The sequence below is a fragment of the Volvox carteri genome (assembly GCF_000143455.1).
Source record: "Volvox carteri f. nagariensis unplaced genomic scaffold VOLCAscaffold_39, whole genome shotgun sequence".
Classification (NCBI taxonomy): domain Eukaryota; kingdom Viridiplantae; phylum Chlorophyta; class Chlorophyceae; order Chlamydomonadales; family Volvocaceae; genus Volvox; species Volvox carteri.
This window is the reverse complement of record NW_003307582.1, coordinates 253,051-274,967: the sequence shown is the minus strand read 5'-3', so window position 1 is coordinate 274,967 and position 21,917 is coordinate 253,051. Positions and strand designations below refer to the sequence as shown.

At 58.4% G+C, this 21,917-nt stretch overlaps 2 protein-coding genes across 2 annotated transcripts in view; one reads left to right on the top strand and one right to left on the bottom strand.

The window, feature by feature from the left end:
* The window catches only part of VOLCADRAFT_118510 (uncharacterized protein), a gene marked incomplete at both ends in the record, with an annotated part of 39,020 nt that extends 27,670 nt beyond the window's left edge, over positions 1-11,350 (bottom strand). Inside the window, 20 exons of the mRNA XM_002953843.1 lie at positions 27-214; positions 607-686; positions 1,042-1,221; positions 1,811-2,061; positions 2,294-2,779; positions 3,029-3,266; positions 3,416-4,399; positions 4,623-4,863; positions 5,275-5,475; positions 5,883-6,003; positions 6,412-6,607; positions 7,074-7,268; positions 7,718-8,274; positions 8,488-8,583; positions 8,788-9,005; positions 9,379-9,410; positions 9,695-9,781; positions 10,065-10,215; positions 10,468-10,531; positions 11,237-11,350. Coding sequence (XP_002953889.1) covers positions 27-214; positions 607-686; positions 1,042-1,221; positions 1,811-2,061; positions 2,294-2,779; positions 3,029-3,266; positions 3,416-4,399; positions 4,623-4,863; positions 5,275-5,475; positions 5,883-6,003; positions 6,412-6,607; positions 7,074-7,268; positions 7,718-8,274; positions 8,488-8,583; positions 8,788-9,005; positions 9,379-9,410; positions 9,695-9,781; positions 10,065-10,215; positions 10,468-10,531; positions 11,237-11,350 — 4,680 coding nt within the window. The remainder of the gene's footprint in view (positions 1-26; positions 215-606; positions 687-1,041; positions 1,222-1,810; positions 2,062-2,293; positions 2,780-3,028; positions 3,267-3,415; positions 4,400-4,622; positions 4,864-5,274; positions 5,476-5,882; positions 6,004-6,411; positions 6,608-7,073; positions 7,269-7,717; positions 8,275-8,487; positions 8,584-8,787; positions 9,006-9,378; positions 9,411-9,694; positions 9,782-10,064; positions 10,216-10,467; positions 10,532-11,236) is intronic.
* A 1,307-nt stretch (positions 11,351-12,657) lies between these two features.
* VOLCADRAFT_94690 (uncharacterized protein) lies at positions 12,658-18,375 on the top strand (the record flags this gene model as incomplete). Its single annotated transcript, XM_002953925.1, has 14 exons — positions 12,658-13,152; positions 13,306-13,507; positions 13,971-14,005; positions 14,567-14,704; positions 14,912-14,978; positions 15,201-15,294; positions 15,471-15,783; positions 16,128-16,199; positions 16,430-16,534; positions 16,668-16,934; positions 17,232-17,308; positions 17,646-17,724; positions 18,161-18,262; positions 18,316-18,375. The coding sequence occupies 14 exons, from the start codon at positions 12,658-12,660 to the stop codon at positions 18,373-18,375; spliced, it is 2,106 nt and encodes a 701-aa protein (XP_002953971.1).
* Between the last annotated feature and the right edge of the window lie 3,542 nt (positions 18,376-21,917).

Here is a 21,917-nt window from a genome sequence, read left to right as displayed (position 1 = left end):
TTTGGACGCCGAACAGGTCGCCCCACCTTGAACGCGACCTTGCCGGCGGGCGCGAACCCGTTGCCCACCCACACGCAACGGCTTCCGTACAGCAGCCCCCTCGCCACCGGCGCCTCGTGCAGTCCCAGCTCCGCCAAGGAGCGGTACAGCAGCGGCACCACCCCCGCCAGCACCTGACTCAGCGCCGGGTCTGTCACCTGCGTGTGCATCTCCCCTGCCGGACAAGGGCATATACGACATGTGGGCCGCAAAGCCCGTGTCATTTTGGGTGCACTACGTATAAGAACATGCGGAAAGGACGCACATGCATACACGTTCCGTGGCGTCCTTTCCCCCCTTCTGCCTCAGACCCCTCAAGCCCACAGCGGCAACAACAGAGGGGACAGCCCGCTCTCCTAGGGAGCTACATCCACGCCTTGCTGACCCTCCTCCACGCAACCCTCCCTCAACCCGTTCATGGCAACCCCGCATGTGCCCCTCCTCCGCCACCCGCCATCCCCTTTCCTTGGGCCTTCCGCCAGGAGGCATATTCGTGTTCGTCTGCCTGAGGCATATTCGTGTTCGTGTCTTCGTTTACGTCCTCTCCCTGCCTATCCCGTCACTCACCCAATTGAAGCAGCTGCTGTGCCAGCACGCTGCCGCCGAGCCGACCGCTCCAGCCCAGACCCGCTGCGAGCGCCGAGGACCTGCACCCCCACAACGCAAACCAACTTTGCAGGAAAACAGAACAGAGCCACCATTCCCTCAACCTAAGCACACTTACGTCGCCTGAGCTACAACGTTATTCGACGGCGAAACTAGAGCAAGCGCGCTAAATGCATTCCGCACAATGGCGTTATATGTTGTGCAACAGTCTTGTACCATAAACCAAAAGAAACCGTAGCATTCAAAAACATCTTCGTAAAATTGTTCGCCACTGGACTCCCCGTTAAGCCAAAAGCTAAACACCCTAAACTACCAGCCCACCAACAGGCGCTCAAGCCCAAGCTGCGGTCCGTACAGGCCCAGACCCACTCCAACCCAACCCTGCCCCGCTCCCACCTGCATTCCCCATCCACAAGGAACATGCAGCTGCTACACAGCCACATGTCAGAGGGAGGTCGGATGGTGCGGGGGGCCGCCAGCCGGGGAACCGCGTGGCGCGCGGGCCAGGGCAGTCCGGGCGCGGGGGGGTCCTGCAGCACCGGGCACCACCGGATTCGCGCCAGCTCCTGCCAGAAGCTGTACATGCATGCACGCATGCAGGAACGTTACGTGTGTAAGTATAATTGTTGCAAGAGGCACACGCGTGTGTGTGCGTATAGGGTGAGACCGGGGCCGGTTGTTAATGCCGATGTGGAGCCGAGAATCATATGTCCAGCACGGCATATGGAGGGAGGAAGGGCAGCAGGCGCAGCGGGGGGTATGAGGGGGTATGAAGGGAGCGTAATGGGAGGCAGGGGGAGGACACATCAGCATTCGTGAAAGACCTTCGAAATTTTGTGACCGCGACAGAGGAGGCGACCTAGGGCTATTCACCACCGTAGCCCTGACGTACATCAGCGTTGATTAGGTGGCTACCCATGGTTGAGATGGTGTGATGCGGCACCCAACTCCCCTGCGCCCCGAAGCCGGATGTCCTGTGATGCCTTCGTCAGCCACATCCCCCAAATCTGTCCACTCGGCGTACCGGCAGCAACAGCAAACCAGCCGCTAAGGAATGTCTCTTGCTTGCAAGTCCCCCCATCCACAAATCCTACCGAGGCAATATTGTTTATGAATACCCTTCTTCGCCCAACTCCCCTGCGCTACAGCTGCATTACACTCTCACTTGTGCACCTCCGCCACCGCCGGCTGCTCCTGGGTGCCTTGTCCGAATAGCTCCCGCGCCTTGGAAAACAACCCCGCTGCAAATCTTCGCGCTCCGCCACCCGTCCCGAGGCCGGAACCTCCGCCGCTGCCGGCACCGGCGGCGCCTGTCGTACCCGCCGCCCCGACGGAGGCCGACATCGCAGGCGCGGGTGAGGCTCCCACGGGGCCCATGATGCGGCCCGCCTCCGCCTCCAAGTAAGCGAGGAGGGCCTGTGTGTATAGTGAGAAGAAGGGCGGAAGAGCTCACTAGTAGGGGGCGCCTGCAAGCCTAGATAGGGGGGGCTTTGCTTTGGTGTGCAAGTGATCGCCCAGGTGCGGTTTAACGGATGAGCTGTGCCAGAACCGATTCGGGTATAATGAAAACAATCTCCCAGGTATTATGGAAGGCTTGGTGTCTCCTCGATAATGTCCATGCCAATGCACATTTCAAACAGCACCCCACCTTGCCACGTGCAACAGCCATGTCCGAGTCCTCAGCAGCAGCAGACGTTGTGGAAGCGGCAACGGGCGGCGCCTGCGGCGCCGACGGGCGCTCCGGAGCATCCGCCGCCGCCGCCGTGGCTGTCGTTGCCGCCACCGCCGCGGCGGCAGCGGCATCCGCAATCCGCTCCACAAACCTTGCCGCCTGTAGCAGCGTGTCAAGAGTGGCTGCCGTACGCAAGCCCAACTGCTGTAGCATGTACAACACCAAGGATGCGTCGCCGGCGCCATCCTCGTCGGTGCTGCTGGCGGCGGCGGCAGCCGGCGCGCCTCCTGACGCTTCCCCACCGTTGCCGGTCGAACCACCGCCGTTGGTGGCGGCAGAAGATGCCGATCCCGCGGCCTGCAATAGCAGCGATGCTGCGGGGAAGTCCGCCTCCGGATCCAGCAGAGCGGCCAGATCTGGATTGCGTGGGTCGTACAGCTCCCCTGGCGTGTGCAGCTCGCCCTGCGCGGGTGCGGTGTGAGGCTCTTAAAGGAATCATTTAAGGTGATCCAACAGCGATGCGACCTTCCAAAGGTAGACCGCCTAAAAGCACACGGACACGTTCAGTCACTGAACCTCATTCGACCTCCCCAGCTCCCATGCCATGTACGTATACAACGCCAGAAGATAGTTTACAGAGGACTGTGATTATTAACAAAGCCTATTAAAAGCCGAACCCGGGCCTCGACAAGAAACCATGAGGCGCTGCACCTGCGTGACCAGCGCGTTGCAGCACACGTCGTGGCTTGTGGCGCGAGACTCAGTCCACACAGGCCGACGGGCCGCAATGCACCATACCTTGTTGTTGGGAACGAAGGGCACCTGCGCCAGCCATGCTCCGAAACCGCGGTCCTGAGCGCTCAGCTGCGGCAGACCACGCAGCATGTCCAGCACAGTGGCATTGCGCAGCTCACCCGGCAGCAACACCAGCCCTGGCAGCACGTGATGCCTGCACGCAAGAAGGGGGGTCAGAGGGCATTACGAATCACAAAAACCAGACGGACGGATGAGCAACGTTGGCAAGACACGGACAAGACACGAGAATACACACCAAAGGACGCAGAAGTAGCAACGGCTGCTCGCATCAGGCGGACCCACCGGAACGCCTCCGCGGCCGTGATTGCTCGTACACCCAAATACGTCACCATCAGCCGGCCCTCCGCCTCCGACGCCGCCACCACAAAGATGCTGCCGTGCAATGACCCCAGCACCCGCACATCCACACCGTGAGGGGCCAGAAAGCACGTTCCTCCGCTGCCGTGTAAGGCCATGAACACTGGTTCAGCGGCCTGCAGACCGCTGCCACCGCTGCTGCCTGCGGCGGCGGCGGCGGTGGCGGCCGCGCCGGCTCCCTTTGCCGACTCGTAGATAGGCAGAGCCGCCAGCAGCTGTAGCAGGCCCCGCGCCTCGGCTTGCGGCAGTGCCGGTTTGCCGGCGGATGTAGCGCTCCTGGAGGGACCCGACGCCGTGAGCGCCGTCAAACAGTCCTCTGTCAGCAAGATGCTGCGCAGCAGGTGCTTGTCGGCAGCAGCCAACGCAGTGACCCTCGCCGCCAGGCCAGCGGATAGCACAGGCCGCCCGCGGCCATTGCCGTCACTAGCCGGCTGTTCGCCGACGCCATCGATCGGGGGCCCCCCTCCTGCCGGCTGCGGCACAGGCGCCTGCGTTGTACGGCCGGCCTGCGGATGGTGCGTCGCCGCCGATAGGCGCTGCAATGCCGCCAGGATGCCGGGTCCGTCACATCGGTGCACATGGCCTCCTCGAAGCAGTTCCGAAACCGGCAAGTCCGGAAAGGTCTCCAGATCCACAATCTGTAGCCCAAGCTGCGTCAAGAGCTCTGCAAGCTGCGCAGCCCTGTCGGCCGCAGCCCCGACCCCGCCATCCGCTGTCGATACCACCCTGCCGCCGGCGCCTGCAGCGGCCCGCTGTACGACTTCTGCCGGCGGCAGCACAGAGATTGAACTGGCTGCGTCAGCAAAGGGCGCAAGGCGGCCGCCCAGGATAGGCAGCAGCGGCAGGCCCACGAAGCAGGGCAATGACCCGTGGGTCGCCAGCCAGCGCCACAACAGCTGCAGCCATTCCCTGCGAAACGAAAGCCAAATGGCATCGCATACGGTCAGTGCTACACAGTCAGTGCTACATAGAAGCAGCAACCACATGGCAAGAATGGGTGAAGCCCACGAGGCTGCGAGGGACAACTGCGACACCGGGAGCCGCACAGGTTTGGGACCGAAGTGAGGTGACCGACGCAAGTGGAGACGAGTCTCATCCCGTTTGTCGACCCCTGCGCGCCGTCGCGCCGCACCTGTCCACACCCGCCGCTTGGCCCGCCGGATCAATCTCCCAGTCAACAACTCGCCCGCCGGCAGCCGCGCCACCGACGGCACGCGCTGGCAGCCAGGCCGGCGGCAGCAGCTGCGGCAGCACCACCGCCGCCATGGCGAGGGAGTCCAGCTTCGCAAAGTTGAGCACCCGGGCTGCGGCTAGCGCCTCCAGCTTGGAGCGGCCCGTAGGACTCAGTTCGTTGGCGTCCACCAAGAGCCCGCCTGCATGCGCGCCACGGGACACACATGCGGTGCGGGTTGTAATCCCGAGCTCCGGACATCCAAGGCATCTGGATAAGTGGGCGACATAGCCTACCTGACGGTATAAAAAGCCACCGCGAATTTGTGACTTACACAGTCGACGAGGTATTTGCAAGCCATGGCATCTCATGGCAAGGAAACAAAACATAAATCTCATACTCCAGAGCGACACGGAAGCTGCAGTCGCCTCTTCGCAGCCGCATTCCCTATGAGTAATCATGCTGTGTGGGGGTCACTTGCATGCCCGTCGCCATAATTTCACATCCCTACCCAGCTCCATCCCTACCTGACCCAACCTAGAACACCCTCCAAAACCTCCCATGGAAAATAGAAGCGTCCCGGGGCCCCCCGCCATTCCTCTTTCCGACTCACCTGCCCGAGCCAGCAGCGTACACTCCTCAGCGGTTGGCAGGAAGCAGCTGGGGTAAGGTGCGGCCGGGTGGCCGCCTCGGTGCTGCGGAGATGACTGCTGCTGCGTCTGCGGGTGCTGCTTGCCGCCTGGCACGGCCGCGCATAGTGTGGCCGTCGTGCCGTCTAGCAGCGGCAGCAGCCGCAAGCCCACCAGCTGGGCAGCTGCGGCCGCAAATGGAGAACGGACACATAGGAAAACCCGCAAAAGGATGATACCGAGTTTGGAGAAAACACTGGCCTAGGAGGAGGCTCGGAGGTGAGAATCCTTTTGGCTCAGGGACAAAGGGCTAGGGGGCCAGAGAGTATACGCAGGGAAAGGGGCCGGGGCAAGGGGGCCAAGGGTTGCGGCAAGGGGGTAGGGCACGGAGACACGGTATACAGGGCGAACGGGGAGCGCATGACGACCTGTGTGGGGTGAGTGTGGAAGTGCGGGAGAGGGGGGATGCCAACGGAAGACGAAGACCGTACGGTGGTGCAGACCACCGGCGGCGGGCACATGTCACATGTGTGGCTGCCTGCGAACGCGCGGTATGCCGGCACCTACAGCACTGCAATGGTGCGATGCGCACCTACCCGCTTGGGCAGCTTGCGGACCAGCTGCAGCAGCTGCAGCAGCAGTAGCTCCTGTTGGTGTCGCCCCCACAGCCGACGCCGGAGATGGCGGAGACCATAATGCCCCAGATGCTGCCACTGGCGACAGCGACGGCGTTGGCGTCGCCGTTATGTACGGCATCAGGTCGCTCAGGCAGTAGTCCAGCAGCAGGGGCGCATGAGCGCGGAGGGCAGCATCCGCAGAGGGCTCCGAAACCGCTGCCCGCTTCGCCGCCGCAAGCAGCGCTTGGCGGGCCAACGCAGGCGAGCAAACGCGCGGCTTGGGTGCCTGCGCCCCAGCATCAGTCCCGGATACCCAGCCAGCCAGCCACGCAACAGGCAGCACGGAAGCAGCGAAGGGAGAATCAGTTAAGGCAGATGCTGACGTGCAGCCCGCTCTGAGGCTCCAGCATGATCTGCCAGCACCTGCCGTTATATATGCACAGCCCATGCACACGTCGTACAATTGCCGTACACCAATGTACCATGCAACGCATTAGTACGCACCATGTGTCGCAACATCAGCTGCCCCACGCCCGGCGGCAGCTCCAGCAGCGGCAGCTCCGCCACCTCCACCAGCGCCGCCGCCAGCGGCGGGCTGGCCGCCACGACCTGGTCTCGGAGCACCCCCGATCGAGGCGCCACCCAACAGCCCCCTCGGATAGTGCTCCAGCACAGCGCCATGTCGGCTACGCGGCGGAAGCTGTGCCGAGAGACGGGATGACGGGGGAACGGACATGATGGGACGTGCAGAAGGCGCTAGGAGGACGAGGTTGGATCTTGTTCAGGCGCCTGGGGCGCAGCCTTAAAGACTGCATGCGCTAGGACTACGATGATGGATACGAAATACAAGTGGTAACGACGTGGGCGATAGACAGGTGCGGGACTAACGCACTAATGGCATCAATATGGCATCCTAGGGAGGATGAGGCTCGATGGAATCCATGTAAGACATTCAGCAGGGCTACATATGTGTGTGCTACGCCTTGAGTTCGGATACCCTTTAAAGGTGGCTTCGGTAATTCAATGCACTGTCAGCGCACTAACGGGTCGTACTCAACGACCTCAACAGAAACGGCCAACCTAAATGACCAAAACTGATTTCCCCAACTGACTTCCAGTTCTTTCTCCTGTGCATGTCGCCCCCACGAAGTATGTTGACAACTCACAACTCCTCCAGGAGCGACTGCCAAGGCTGCGCCACATCCGCCGCCGGCCACAGCCTGTCGTACGCCTCTCCGTGCCCCAGCACGGCTGCCGCTGCCGTCAGCGCCGCCACGTATGCGGGTGCGATGACCCGCAGCAGCAGCTGGATGTTCCACTGCGCGCGCCGTGCACCGCTGCCGGTCATGTCCTCGCCGTACCTGCATTGCCGTACAGTGACAGCGGCCCACTCAACCCATTATGCGTGTGGTTTCAACGGCAGCATTTCGGCGGCACTGTCGCAGGGACGTATCTGTGTCACAGTAAAACGTGCAAGTCTTTGCAACCATGGGGGTAAATCTCCACTGATCTCCACTGAGATCCAGGACGACGCGGTGTTCAGCCGACCTTGCTGGGTGGGCTGCGCTGGCTAGTCAGCAACCCGGTCAAGGGTACGTCCGCCCACCCGGCCGCCCACAGCTGCCTTCACCCAAGCTGCTCCAACGCCCGTCCCTTACGCCCCCTAACAGATAGATTTACATGTTCTCCAGCCTGATATCCGATTGCTGCCCAAATATGCCTCCCACGTGCCAACCTCATCCGCACATAACATACATATATATATAACATACGTGTATATATGTGTATATATGTGTGTATCTCCTCTCACCAGATGTCTCGGCGGTTACTGGACAGCTCAAAGTAGCCGTTGACATGGACCGGCAACCCCGTGCGGATGGGCAGCGGCAGGAAGCAAAAGGCGCGGCCGTCTTCCAGCTGGCCCGCTGCCGCCGCCGCCGCCGCGTCGCCGCCGCCGCCGGCCGCACCCGCCACCGTCGTCACATCTGCCGCCACCGCGCCCCATGCTACTACCGCGCCAAACAGCTTCGACAGCTGCTCCGCCATCTCCGCTGCTTCCCCGCCGCCGCGCATCTGCGAAATGATGTACGACCGGCGCTCCGGCCGCCGTACGACGGCGCCGATGCCGCCGCCGCCGTCGTGCCACTCGCGCAGGAGCTCCAGTCGATAGCTAGCGAGTACTTCCGGCAGCGGGACTCGGATCCCGCCGCCGCCACTAGCCGCCTGATCTACGTTCTGCTGGGATGGACGGTCTCTGCTGACGCGTGCGAAGAGGCCTCGCTCCCAGGCTACCTCCCTGGAGAGGTTGCTGACGTAGCAAGAGAACAAGATATGTGGCGCGGCTGCGTCGGGGGCCCATTCGTGGATCTGAAAGGGAGACGGGGGAGGTAGAGGTCAGCTGGCGGATGGCTGAAAAAAGTCACCACGTAGAGATTGCCGTGCAGTGTGCAGTAACCTAACCGCTGTACATCGCTTTCCCATGTCTACCCGCTCACCCATATTTCGCATTGGGACGCCTTGAGACTCATATGCCCCTCCCCAAGCCTCGCATCCCGGGCCGGCCATCAGCCGCTGTCGTACCTCTACTCGGGAGATGTGCTTGAGGAACAACAGGATTTGAAAGGACTCGGTCGCCAGCTGCTCCAACAGCGTGCGGATGGACTCGATTGTGTAGATCTGCATGCATGGGTTCAAGTTCAATGTTTATTCATAATTCTGAATTCTGAATTTTGTTCATTTTTTATTCATTCCTTTTTGAGTTATTCATGCCCCGAGGAGCGCCCCCTAACCCCCTCCAGGCAGTGCGGGGGATGCCCTGATGGTTTCGTCGTATCTTACTTCCCACGTCCCGATTACTTCGAATCATCCTCGCGAGCTCACCTGCTTCGAAATGGTGCTCGCCTCAGCCAACTCCGCAGAGCGCAAAGGGAAGCGGAACAACGTTCCGGACCAGGGGCCCAGAGATCCAGACCCGCCGCCGCTGACAGCGCCACCCCCTCCTGCACCCAATGTACAGCCAAACGCGCCTGCGTACGGCGCCACCTGGTCCGCGTACTGCGCCGCGACATCGCCGTACTGTACGAAGTCAATGCGCTTGCCTACAGGAGGTGTGTACCCCGCGGCCCCAATGAGAACAAGGTTACAAAACCCGAGGAAGGTGGACCAGCACCGTGTCAAAGATGGCAGTCCGAATTCCGGCATCGGTGCGAGTGATGAGAAACGAAATGAACGCGACCTATCCAACCTCCTTCCGGAAGACATAGACGCCCCAATAGAACTATCCGTATGTGAACTGCACGATCTCCATAACAATCCTAACGTCGAACCCGAAACGGGTCCAAAAGACAACGCGCTTCGTCAGTGTTAGATCCTTTCTGACGTGCTGCGAATCGGTGTGCCGCAAGGTGCCCAGCGGCGCCAACACCCTCCCCACCCCCTTCAACCCATTTGCCATGTCATGCCACATCTCACCCGGATTCGTGGAGGAGATGTTGGGCAAGTGCCTGCGCAAGAAACCAACGGATTTCGGAGTCTTAAGCTGTACCCTGATGCGCCAGGACCCCATGGCCCCATGTCTAGGTGCTGTGGCGCCTAGGGTGAAAGCATGTGAGGGTGTACGCGCCATCACATTCTTTACAACCCGGCCCGATAGCCGAAGAAACTCTACACCACAGACCAAAGCCACCGCGCCGGTGCTTCTCATTCCTCCAGAACCCCTTCCCCAACCCCACATCCATCAACCTGCTCCCTCCCCTCCTACGGACATCCTCGGGCACCCCTCATGTACCTGCAGTGCGGGTCAAAGATGACCAGGTGACGGCCCGACACGAAGCTGGGCACATCCGTCAGGTGGTAGCAAGAGTTGAAACCCACTCTGGGAAGGGAGGGAGGAAAGTCGCAAGGTGGAAACGGCAAGAAAAACGGAACTGTCGCCGACTATACGGACACTACTGGGTGAGGGAGGGAGCCAAGGGAGCCATGCGACAACCCACGAACACACGAACATGAGCACGGGCTGAGTTGGGTCCAGCGTAGGTTGGTCCACAGCCTTGGAAAAACCTCTCAAGGCGCTGAATAAGCGGGAGCGGACAGCCCCCAATGTCGCAGCGCGCCAGGGCGTCCATCTCTGCCGTTGCGACGTTAACCACACGCCTCACCCGAATCTGCCGGTCTTGCCCTCCTCGTCCTTCTTCTTGCTGTCCCCGATGCGGCTGATAGACTCCAGGTCGCGATCGCTAAAGACCCCGTCATTAAAGGCCAGCAAAGCGGGACCCTGGAACGGAGCCATGGCCGGAGATAACAGCGAGCCTGTGCAGGGTGGGTGCATTGGGGAAGCAGGAGACTCAGGCTAAAGTTGTCCGGACGGAGCCGGTGGAGAGGCAGGAGGGATGGCTCTGTGGAAAGGATGTAGCAGGTATTTCAGATCGCAGCTCGCCTAGCCTGCTGTACAGATGGCTGGACGCGTGTCCTCCAAAACACCCTCTGCCCAGGCGCGCTACTACGTCTCCGCTTCCCTAAGACAGATGATGCAGCAGCAGGAGCAGCATCGCCACCACGTACGTGTTCCATGCTGCCGGCAGTCCAAACAGAACTTGATGCAGGTAGCCCGCGCGTCGTCGGCGTTCTGCGATGTGGGTCACGATGCAGTGAGATGCCGTGATGCCGCACGTCGCTATGCCCGATCTGGGTCACGTGCGTTCCAATGGTGGGATGATTATATTGCCCCATGCGGGTCATCTAAAATCCGATTTGGGTCGCACTGACACATACGGGTCAAGGGTTTCTGTTTTCATCTAGGACAACAGAATGATGTTTTAGATGTCTGATTTGGGTAACAGAAGCTCGGTGTGCCCGATATGGAGGTCAGGAACTACATGGCAGTGATCGGGACCGGGCACGCGTTGACGCGAAATAGCTGGCAGCCGGGGTTCTGGTGGACCGGAAAGGTATGCATGGTATGGTAGCAAACTCTCGTTTCCCAGCGTTGGTAAATTGATAGGGCCAAAGTGAACACAACCATAACCGAAGAAGCCACGCAAAGGCCGGGAGAGCAGGCACATGGAGCTGCGGGGAAAAGGTTTCAGCGGAGGCGCGATGTGCAGGTGCAGTAGGCAGTTGGCTTTTGCAGCGTAGCTGCTACACGCTTGTTAAAACGGGCCGACCGCGAATGTATGAAGATGGGGCAGGGGGTCGCCGATATGGGATTTCCTGTATTAGCTGATTGGGACTGCATATCGACGCAACGCGGCGCAATCTCACCCTACCCTTATGAGGGGCCCTTGGACGTAAAAACCAAGTGTTGGGTGGTATCCCCACAATGAAAGCGTACCTGCACAAGCTCTTTGAGGATAGAGGTCCCCTCGGGATAGTTGAGTAAAATTTCCCGGATTCGGGCCGTTAGGTCGACCTTCTGGCCGAAGTCCTGCCATGCCTCCACACTCATCCTGCTGTAGTTTGCCCTTTATCAAATCATGGAATTCCTAGAATACATCGGGGTATTTGACTACCCGGTTCCCGCGTTGACAACGCGATACCAGCCAAGGGGATCTACTGCGAAAGGTACGCTAGGCCTGCAAACCACAGGCCTGACAAACCAAAGAGAACGAATGTACATAATAAGCAAAAATGATTTGATGGCGGAACGAGAGGTATCAGCTAGGGCTCCATCCACGCGACGTAGTACGGCAGGTACGGGGAACAATTTCATCGCTTCTCGTTGTGGAGTTCCGTGAGAAAGATGCGGAAGCTCCTCGCGTACAACGCCAACGTTTTGGGAGGAGTTGTTCCCAAGTTATATAGTTACCGCTGTTTGTCTACAATGCTTTGACCTAGCGGCAAGCAATTTACCTACGGAAGACCAGCAATTTGCATTTTTTGGATGGGCTGCGCTGCAAGTGTGTAAGTGATTGTTGCCGGTGTGTTTAAGGCTTTGTTAGCTTTGGAATGCCTTTGCGCGGTGTGGAAGTATGAAACAGTTTCCCTGGCAGACTCATAGAGTTGCTTTAGGCATCATCATTATCTTCTTCCTGCCATGCTCGACTTGCGTTCTGGTTAGGTCAATTTTACGGGCTGCCTGGAGGGAAAAGATTGTGCTTTTCAAGTCGCATGCTAACAGCTCCGTTGAACCGTCTGATCACAACTGCATTGTCTTGAAGGGCTGTTTAACCCTTGGCGGCGACATGACGAGGCAGAACCCAAAACCTAACCGTTAGTTGACCTTTTGACTACTCGCTGACGGGTATGAGCGCTCTGGCACACCAGATGCAGCATGACGTAATGCCTTCACAATATTATCTAGTACACATAGAGAGCCGGAAGCGATTTGGTTGTTGTTCTGACCTGCTGATCATCCCTACGTACGTGTATCCTCCAAACGCCAAACCTCCCTCTTATGACAGCTTAACAATATAATGTTTTAACATGTTATATATAACCCAAACGACCCCAACCGGCAGTGCTGGCCCTGGTCTTCTGGCTGCCTGTGCCAAACCCAGCCTGGCCGGAATCCCCACCTCTAATCCCCTGGGGGCCCTGGACCGGCAGAGCAGCTCTTCAAGCAGCACTAGCAGCAGCAGCACCATCAACAGCAATCGAATTGAAGGAGCTGCTGTCCCAAGCCCTTTCCTGGAGTACTACACCCTAGCGTCACTCTATGGCAAGGAAGTCTTTGGGCCGTTTTTGAAGCTCCACAGCTACGATCCAGACACTGGAAGCCTTCAGCTTTCAGTACTTGTAATATGTACGGAAGGTATGCTGAAGGCATACCCGGGCAAGCTGCATGTAAGCTGGTGGGAGTTTTCGGAGGGTGAGCAGCCGAACGGGCCCGCGAGCACCAAATACAGAGGGAACGGTGCCGGAACTGGCGCTGTAGAATTGGTGTCGGAGCTTGGTCCCGCAGCCAACCTTTCGAAGGAAGAGGAAGTCGTCAGCCTTGTGGGTAAGACCAAAAGCGCTGTTCAAGCGTGGTGTGATGACGGCGGCGGCGGCAAAAGCGGTAGCGGCAGCGGAAGCATGCGCAGCTGCGAGCAAAACGGCCGCCAACACCAGCAGCATCACAGGCAGGAGCAGCAGGAACAGCAGCCGCAATACGAAGAGCAGCAGCAGCAGCAGCCAGCGGAGAGGGTGATGCCAATGAAGGCGGAGGTGGCCCCAGGCGAGCTGTTGTTCTCCTGGAGGAATTGGCAGTTCTGGAGATTTCAGCTGGGCACAACGTGCGGACAGGCGTCCAAGCGGCTGGAATACCAGGTAAGCTCTAGGGCAGATGCTTTTGTCGTAACACGTTGCTCGGCACGAGCTCATCATACTGCAACTCAACTGCCTAAGGTGCTAAGCCCTCCAAGCATGATTTAACCTCCGTGGTAAAGTGTGTTACCTGGGGTTGTATCTGTGCGCATGTAGGTCAGTCTAGTACCTGGGTGTTCGCACTCCATTGCTGTACCCGCCTTGGACGAGCCCTGGCGCATGGCGTTCTTCTCCTGCAACGGCCTGGACGCGAGCGACTGTGCCCACACGTTCAAGGGGATGGAGGGGGCCGGGCTGGCGCTGTGGCAGGACGTTGCTCGGCGCCACGAGGAGCGGCCCTTCCATTTGCTGCTTGGAGGTGGGTGGTTGGGTTCGGTGGAGCGCAGGGCGGAAAAGAGGATGAAGGGCGGAGGGGTTTATAGGAAAGTGTAGAGTGTCGGCCCCTCTTCAATGGTCGGGGGAGTTGAGGAGGGAAGTGGAGGAAGAGGGGCTCCCTGGTGCCGTAATACAAGCAAGCTATGCCAATATCGAAGCATATCCGTCCTTGCGAAAATCTACTTGATTTTCAAGTATTGTTCTGGCCTTGGTAAAACTGGATTTTATGAGGATGGGCCGCGCATTGCATGGGGGAACCTTGGCTGGGAGCTGGACGAAGGCGCCGTGGCGGGGGTGCCACTGAGGTGGGTTCGAGGTCGAGCGGTATGCTGGCTGTGTGGCGCCTGGCGCAGCGCGGCAGGGTTGAGGGCTGGGGGCCCTGTTTGTCCCACGCACCACGTCCCTGGCCTAGGGCTTTCTGCTGCTCCTGCTGTTCCTCCCGACAGGGGGCGACCAGCTATATAACGACGGGGTGTTCAAGGTGAGGACGTGATAGGTCAGAACTTGCCTTTGCAGGCGGCAGCGGGTGCTGGCTGTGGCCCGTAGTGGCGGCTTGGGTTCCGCAGGAGTTGAATAATCCGGCAGGGCCGGCAACTCGCAGGACGATTTTGTTGGATAGCGCATAAGGCAGAATACAGGCCAAGCCGTCGCATGTCTGTGGCTGGTGAGACATTCGCGGTTGCTGATGCGATAAGTTGTACCGCTGGGCGCCTGGCTAAAGGGGTGTTGCTCGAAGCCCTTGCGTGTGCTTAGGTGCAAGCCACTCCATTCTCCACTCTCGTTCACCGCGTATTCTAGGACCTAGTCGGAAGACAGGGATTTCTCTCGTCGGGATAAAAACATGCGACCGCGGGTGAAGTTTCTACACCACTGGCTTTAGCACCGCATGCATACGGTGCCTTGTAATGATCGAGTGGATCGCAGCCCTAGCGAAAAAACCTGCCTGTCTACATGTCGCCTACATCGGCGGTGGTTGTGGGGAATTTTCGAGCTACCTGGTGTGGTCGTGCGATATGTGATGTGGTGCGATGCCGTGCCTCAGGGCCCGTTGCTCGAGGGCTGGGACAAAACGGAGGACGACAAGGACACGGCGGCGAAGGCGTCCATCCCCTTCAGCGACGCTATCGCCGACGAGGTGCAAGAGTTCTACTTCAGCCATTACGCGGCGCACTGGTCGCAGGTGCCGGGGAAAACAGATGGCGGGGAAACGTCCCGGCGGAAGCGCCCCGTGGGTCCTACCTGGCTGTGCCCTGATGATTGGCTTATTGCGGAGATAAGCCAGGATATGCAGGATTACCGCTAGCTGAGGTCGAATGCTGATGCTGCTGATGCTGATGCTGACGTTTTCCTTGCCGGTCCTTTCCACGGGTTTTCTGCTGCCCTACAGCCCTCCTACGCCAAGCTATTCGCATGTGTCCCCGCCTTCAGCGTCTGGGACGACCATGACATTGTCGGTAAGTTTGCATTTGCGTGCCTTTAGTTTTTTTCCGGGGGAGAAGGCCGGATGCCGCTTTATAATCAACGGCCAAGCAGGTTGTTACAGACGCAACGGCATCCACGTGTCCTATCTTTTCGTCATGCTTGCTATTCGTACCATTCCAGAGTACCGTATTACTTGCAAGCAATTGTTCTAGTTATTTTGTGACACACGTGTTTTTGATTTTTCTGGCCCGCAGACGGTTGGGGTTCCTACCACGACGTCGTCCAGAACTCGGCCATCATGCAGGGTCTGTTTCGTGTTGCCCAGCTCTTCTACCTCCTATTCCAACAGTAGGTGGCCGGTCGTGTAGATTAGGGACCTAGCTGGGGGGAAGAAGAGGTTGTGCAAACGTCAGGGAGCAGCCCTTGTTGTGGTGTTGGCAACTGCTGCAGTCCTGATTCGGTTGCTGTTGTAGTCCCGAGGTGAGGAATCCAGGTGGGATTTGCTCCTCCCTCCCCGGCTCCAGCCATACCACACCCGATCGGCTCCTCCTCTCCGGCGACGGCGACGGAGCCGGTGGCAGCGGAGCCAGCGGGGCCGGCCCCTGGTGCTGCACGGCGACGAATCCCAGCTGCACGCTTCTGCGCCTTGGAGCCTCTGTGGCGCTGCTGGCGCCCGATGCACGCAGCTTCCGTAGCCAGGCCCGGATGTTGCCACCCGGCTGGTTCACGTCGGTTTCGGAGCGGCTGAGGGCGCTGCCGTCTTGTGTACAGCACGTGATGGTGTTGCTTGGAGGCCCGGTGGTGTACCCGCGGCTGCCGGTGCAGGATGCGATGCAGGTGGGGCCTGGGGGGAGGGAGAGAAGGTGCGGCGCGCGGACCGGGGGCCGATTGGGATGATTGGCACTTGTCAGGGTGCTGCAGATGGCCGCCCTTGTGGGCGTGGGTGCAGGTGTGGTGGCGGCAGTGGATAGGAGCAGGGGGAGAGGATAGGGCGCATGGAAGACGACCGGTTGTCAAGATAGGGGATAGGAGCGGCCGCTTGGCCTGCGTGCTCCAGCAACCTCAGCATTCGCGCCGCCGGGGCCCCTCCTGACCCTCTGACTGCTCGTTCCCCTTTCCCTTTATCTCTGGATACTTGGCCCCGTACTTCCTGGCATGCGGCGTCTCTTGCCCACCTGCAGAAGCTGGACGACCTTTTCACGGGCGACACACTGATCAGCGTCATCATGCAGAAGACGGGGCTGTCGGCCAAGGTAGGTGGTGGGGTGCGTGGGTGTGTGGATGCCCATGCCTTTGGCGACGCGACGTCTACAGCATCGGGCTGCAGGGGATGACAAGAAGCTTTTCACCACAATTCGGCGGCGCTGCCAGGGCGCCGGTGCGCCCTTCTTGACGACCACCACCACCACCACCACCATGTAGTTGAACCATCACCTTCGCTTATATTGCCTTTTTGTTGCCTGATTTGGCCGCCATCTTCCAGGTCAATATGCGCTTCGGGATGCTGGCTCACCTGGACGACGTCATCGACCAGTGGTCTGCCAGGCAGCATATAAGGGAGCGGGATCAGCTGCTGGAGGGCCTTATGGTGAGAGGCGATCTTTTGCATCCGTACCTTCCAGCACCACAGCTCTTTAATTACCTGAATGGCCAGGACGCCTTCCATGACGGCCCTTCCTTCCCCTTGAACCACGACCTCCTGACGGTGGTGTCCCCCTCAGGCGCTGGCGGAGGCGGAGGGCCTCCGCTTCACGGTGCTCAGCGGCGACGTGCACTGCGCCGGGTACGGCATGCTGCATAGCCGCCGCGGGGAGGGCCTGGCGGAGAGCGACTTCGGGGACATGCCTGTACCTAGCGAAGCCGCACGTGCAGCCGACCCGCGGTTCATCCCGCAGATCATTAGCTCCGCCATCGTCAACGTGCCGCCACCGGCCCCGCTGCTGAAGCTGCTGTGCCTGGCGGGGCGCAATCCGCGGCCCGTGCTGAAGGTTTGTGATTCCCTCCAGGGGGGACTTATGTCTTTATAAAGTTGTGCATGCGCATGCACCACCCCTCCCCATCGGGCCCCCTCGCTTGTGCGTCCCTGGTTCGCCGTCTCCTTTCTTGGACACTGCTTCCTAAACCGTCAAGTCATCCAACAACTTCATCCAATAATCCATAACATACTCAACTGCATTCAGTCATTTTCACCTGCCCTCTTATTCATCCATCATCCACTTAACCAGACGTCCAGCCAGCCAGTCCAGCTCCATCGCTGTTCTGTTTCGCGGCCCCTCCCCGTCCAGGGCTGTGTAGAGCGCATGGTGCCGCTGTTTGGCCCGGAGGATGACGTGGACAGCTTGGTGATGGGGCGGCGCAACTGGTGAGCGTACCTGGGTAGGGCCCTTTGGCTCTCGAACTTTGCCACCTTGTGAAGGGCCGACCGTGCGTGCTGCAAGTACAGAGAACGCGTGGGTTCCTGAAGTTGATTCGTCTCACGGACACCATACCGTGTGTGTTGGTTGTTGGCGAGAGGTGAAGGCCGTTATCGCGTTTTCGCTTCCCGGCCCGGGCCGCGGCCTGTTTTGCCTCCCGGCTGGCTCCTGCTTGCGGCTGTTGTCGCCATTCCCCTGCCTCGTGTCGTCGTGCGGGAAGCCGCCGCGGCGGCTTCATTGCGCCTGACGTGACTGTCTGCCCGCACGGCCCGCCTGGGTGCGCAGGTGCGAAGCCACGCTCGGCGGTCCCCGCGGCCACCTGACCTTCTCTTGGCGCTGCGAGAGGGAGCTGGGCAAGGGAGAGGTGCGAGCAAGGCAGCCTGAGGCTTCCCCGACGTGCAAGACATGTGTCGTGACGCCGTGTAAAACGCTTAGTGGCGGCTGTTAGCGAGGGCCTTTCCACATATGTTTGTAGCTTACGTGATGTAACCCTTTGAGTCTTGAGGATATAATGAAGTCTTCAGGTGTGTATATGTATATTTGTACGTATACACGTATATGTATATGTATGGCGGTGCGCGTGAGCAAGGATGTGCGTGTGTGGCCCGGGGTAGAGGGAAGGGGCGAGGGAGGGGAAGGGGAAGGGGAATGATAGGGCCACAGCGAAGCGGTGGTGATGCCGATCCGATGTCGGGGAGAGTCATGAGGGAGAAGGGGCCGTCCCACTCCCAAGGTTTACATGTCGGTCGCATCAAGATGTATGCAACAGCAGCGACACCGCGTTACTGCATCCACCACAGCTTCTGGAGAAGCCTTTCCTGCTATCCTTCCCGGCAATTCTCCTGCTGCTCAAGACATACAACCTGCATGTTATTACTCGCTTCCGCGTTGCGTTTCTACGCGTAAGTGCCGTTACCTCCTACACCACCTGACACTCCGCACGTGGCGCACGCAGGTGGACGTGTTCACCGTGGAGGTTCCCCCGCTGAGGAGAGGCAGCTGCTGGCAGGAGTAAGCTACAGGTCCGCATCATCCCCCGCATCATCCCTCAATCATCATCACCAACCCCCATATGATGCTCCCGTGAGCTTCAGGACAGGCATTTCCCTGCCCAGCACCACGCAAAAGTGCACGGGCTGTGACCTCCTGAGTCGCTTCTGTTGTTGCACTACCGTCAGAGCTCCGGGTGCGGTACCTGCCAGGGGACCAGGCCTGTCGCGGAGGCTTCGTGGCTCAACTGACGGGCAGCTGCGACTGCCTGGCTTGGCGGCCACGCGTTTGAGCGTATTCCTCTGGGGGTCACCACCTTCGGGCGGGGCCCGCTCGTTCACAACGCCTGGTTCGACCCGGAAAAACTCGTTATCTTGACTTGCCAGGAATTTTGATTTTTTCACACTTGGAAAACGAATTGTTGGCATTGCCCTTTCGGCTGCACTGCTGCTCAGCATTCACGCGAACTGATGTTTCTTGTTTGCGATTGAAGCAGCTTTGTTGAGGTCTTGAGCATCGAACCTATGCATGCCGTGATGATTAGGCGATTCATTAATTGTGCCAGGGGTGTTGACCGTCCGCCCGTTGATTTCCTGTGAACCAAACCAAAGATGCCTTCCTTGACTCATTACAACGACAGTGGGCCACGGTCGTCAAATTGCACATGGCAAATGTGCTGCTGCAGGGATGTTGAATATTCACGCTGGAGTTGGTGGTTGGTACGAAACCTGGTGATTAATTGCCACATTTACCAAATATGTTAGCCTGAAGTATTGGGGGGAGTGGCTGAGGAGTTTTATTCGGTTATTCGGTTATGGCGAAATAACCTGCGACGGCATGGAACATTTCCTTCAGGTCAGATGGGCTGTTTGCTTCCATGCAAGCCCACATGCCCATCCACATCTCAGGACCCCGGCCATCAGCCGCCTTGTCATCAACACCATAAATGGGTCCATCCTATGTGTGTGTCTTTGTTTAGTGAGTTGCCATGAGACCCTACCATGGCTGCTGTGCTTGCTACCGTGTGCTACCATGTATTATGGAAGGATAACACCGCTGACTGCCTGCTTGGTTCTCAGGAGGCAAATTTAGCTTGGCCAGTTGTTGCAGCTCATTGAAGCGGGAAGCCTCGACACCAGTGTGCGGTAGGTGCGGTCGTGTCCCCTACCACCACAACCAAGGCCCTTCGGTGGCGTCCACCACTATTTGTTTTCCTTCCCTGCGGATAAGGAATGCCAGCAGTGAGGCCCGTGGACAGTCCGGAGCATTCGTGAATAGTCGTATTCATGGGCGACCGTAGACCACGTCGTACCTCGTCTGCAAGGACAGCAGCTCCAAAAGTGTACCTCCGCAGGTGTACCGGCTGGCTGAAGTGGGTTCCTTCCGTTACGTTCCCAGGCTTGTGCGTTCCCGGTTCCTTTTCTTGACTTTATTGACTTTCCTGCGGGTAGATCGCTGGATGTCTACAAGGACGCAAGGATGACACGTGCAGGCGGACTCCTGACTCCTGGCGAGGATTGCCATCTCTACACTACACAAACTGCCCGGACTTGCCCGCCTCGTCTGCTGTAGATAATGAATGACGTGGCAGTAGGCAGTGTTGTCTGCGGTGTTGTCTGCGGTCCTCACGAAGTGTGTCGTGAATTGGTTTGTCGTCAAGCAAGAGCGGTAGCGACGGTGGTAAAGCAGGGGCAACGTTTTCTGTGGATACGTTTTCTTGAAGCATGCATCCTTTTGCATGCATTTCAGAAGGTTCAGGCTATTTCCGGTTCATCCTGGAAATCCAGCCATTCATGCATGATTGAACTTGCTGTGGAGTATTTTTGCATAAAGCGATGCTAATTGCTGCGTTAGCACACGAATGAGCTTTCACAGCACACTACACAGCGCAGCACGAGGGGGTCCGTGCGTGGCGTGTTTTCACGTGTAAGGGTGTGCATGGGGACGCCTCGCTCATTGTGAGGCGCATAAGAGTAGATGCCGGGCAACTGAAGATGCGCTTGTAACGATACGGGCCGTTCAGGGCCTTACCTTTTTTATGGGTGGCCTCGGTTTGACAAAGTGCAAATGAGATTGTTACAGCTCCTTGATTATTTGACACGCAGGTTAAGGCGAGGGCCGGCGGAAGCTTGGCCAGACCCAGTCCAGGGGCCCCTGCTGGCCAATGAGTCACTTGGTTTCATCCGAAAATTCCCGCTTCGCTGGAGTAAGCGATCCCTAATCTCAAGTATAATGCAGACGATTACAGCCAGCCGCATCCCCATTTCCGGGCCCAGTATAACTTTGTCTAGTCTTGTCCCGCCGTCCCGAAGAAACCTGCTCAGTGCAGAACCCTGAATTCAAGCATCAGTTTGTGAGGACTTGTGTTGTCAAAGCATCTGCTCCGGCTCCTAAGTTATTTCGTCTATGTAGACACGTTTTGGATACAGAATCTTGAGCTTGTAACGCCCAAACGCGCCAAGAGGCTCATGTGGACATCGTACCGGAACTCCCGAAAACAGAAATAGAGATCCCGAAGCCGACCGGCTTGCAGAAATATTATCATACGCCGTATACGAAAGGTGTTATGCGGCCCGAAGGGCCGCCCGACGACCTAAGTCCGGGGTCAATGATTTTCAGAATGTCAAACTATTGCAAAGAATGCATTTTCAATTTCATTCCGCGGCCCTGCAACAAAATTGTACTGGAAGACAGAAACAGATCCGTTCCCGAAACCAGAAATACCCCGTTTGCCGTTGTCTGCTGGCGAGCTGTGACTTATTTCGTTAAACCGTCTCGTTGGGCTTGCCGTACCTCATGAGTTACTTAATGATCGCTATTGATGTCCAATCGGGACAACAATCAATTAGAGACATGCAATGATTTGGTGACGAACAATAAATTGTGTAAACTGATGCAGAACATGCAGAAGTGCCTCTCGTCGACTACTTGTGTGCCTGAAGTAGCGCAGGAGACCAGCCAGTAGGATTTCTCCTATTGTGAGCTACTGAGCTGGCGATTAGCTGGCGACAAGAGCTTACGGTAGGCTACCGTCCATGGTTTTGCTAAACTTCGGAGTGCGTGTAGTATCCAAGATCCATTTTATTGGTATTGGACAGATAATTGCGTTTCACGCAAAGCACGTTTTGCGTAGTCGATCCGCAGCCGTCCGGTCCTTGTGCACCCACGAGAACGTAGTCCCTAGAACATAGCCCCGTCCGAAATCCTTACTTGTTTTTCATTCGTTTACATGATGTCATATGATCCATTATATTTAGCTCAGCTAAGGGCTTGAGGCCTGCGGCTGCTGTATATAGGGTTCAAAAGAAACGGGGCTTAGCACAAAGATTCCGTTTAACATCACAACGTTGTTGCTCACACACAGGAGTACCCGCTTCGGCCCGGCGCGTGGTCTTTTTCTATGGACATTTATCGCATCCAGGACCCACCTCAAACCCTTGGCTATGGACTGCATCACCGCGGCAACCCCTGATCTCCTGCCCTCTCCCTCCTCCGTTCTTTCCGCTTGCGCAAAAGGCCCGCGAACGGCCCGACAGGCTCACATTCCGAGGGTTGCCCCCTTACCGT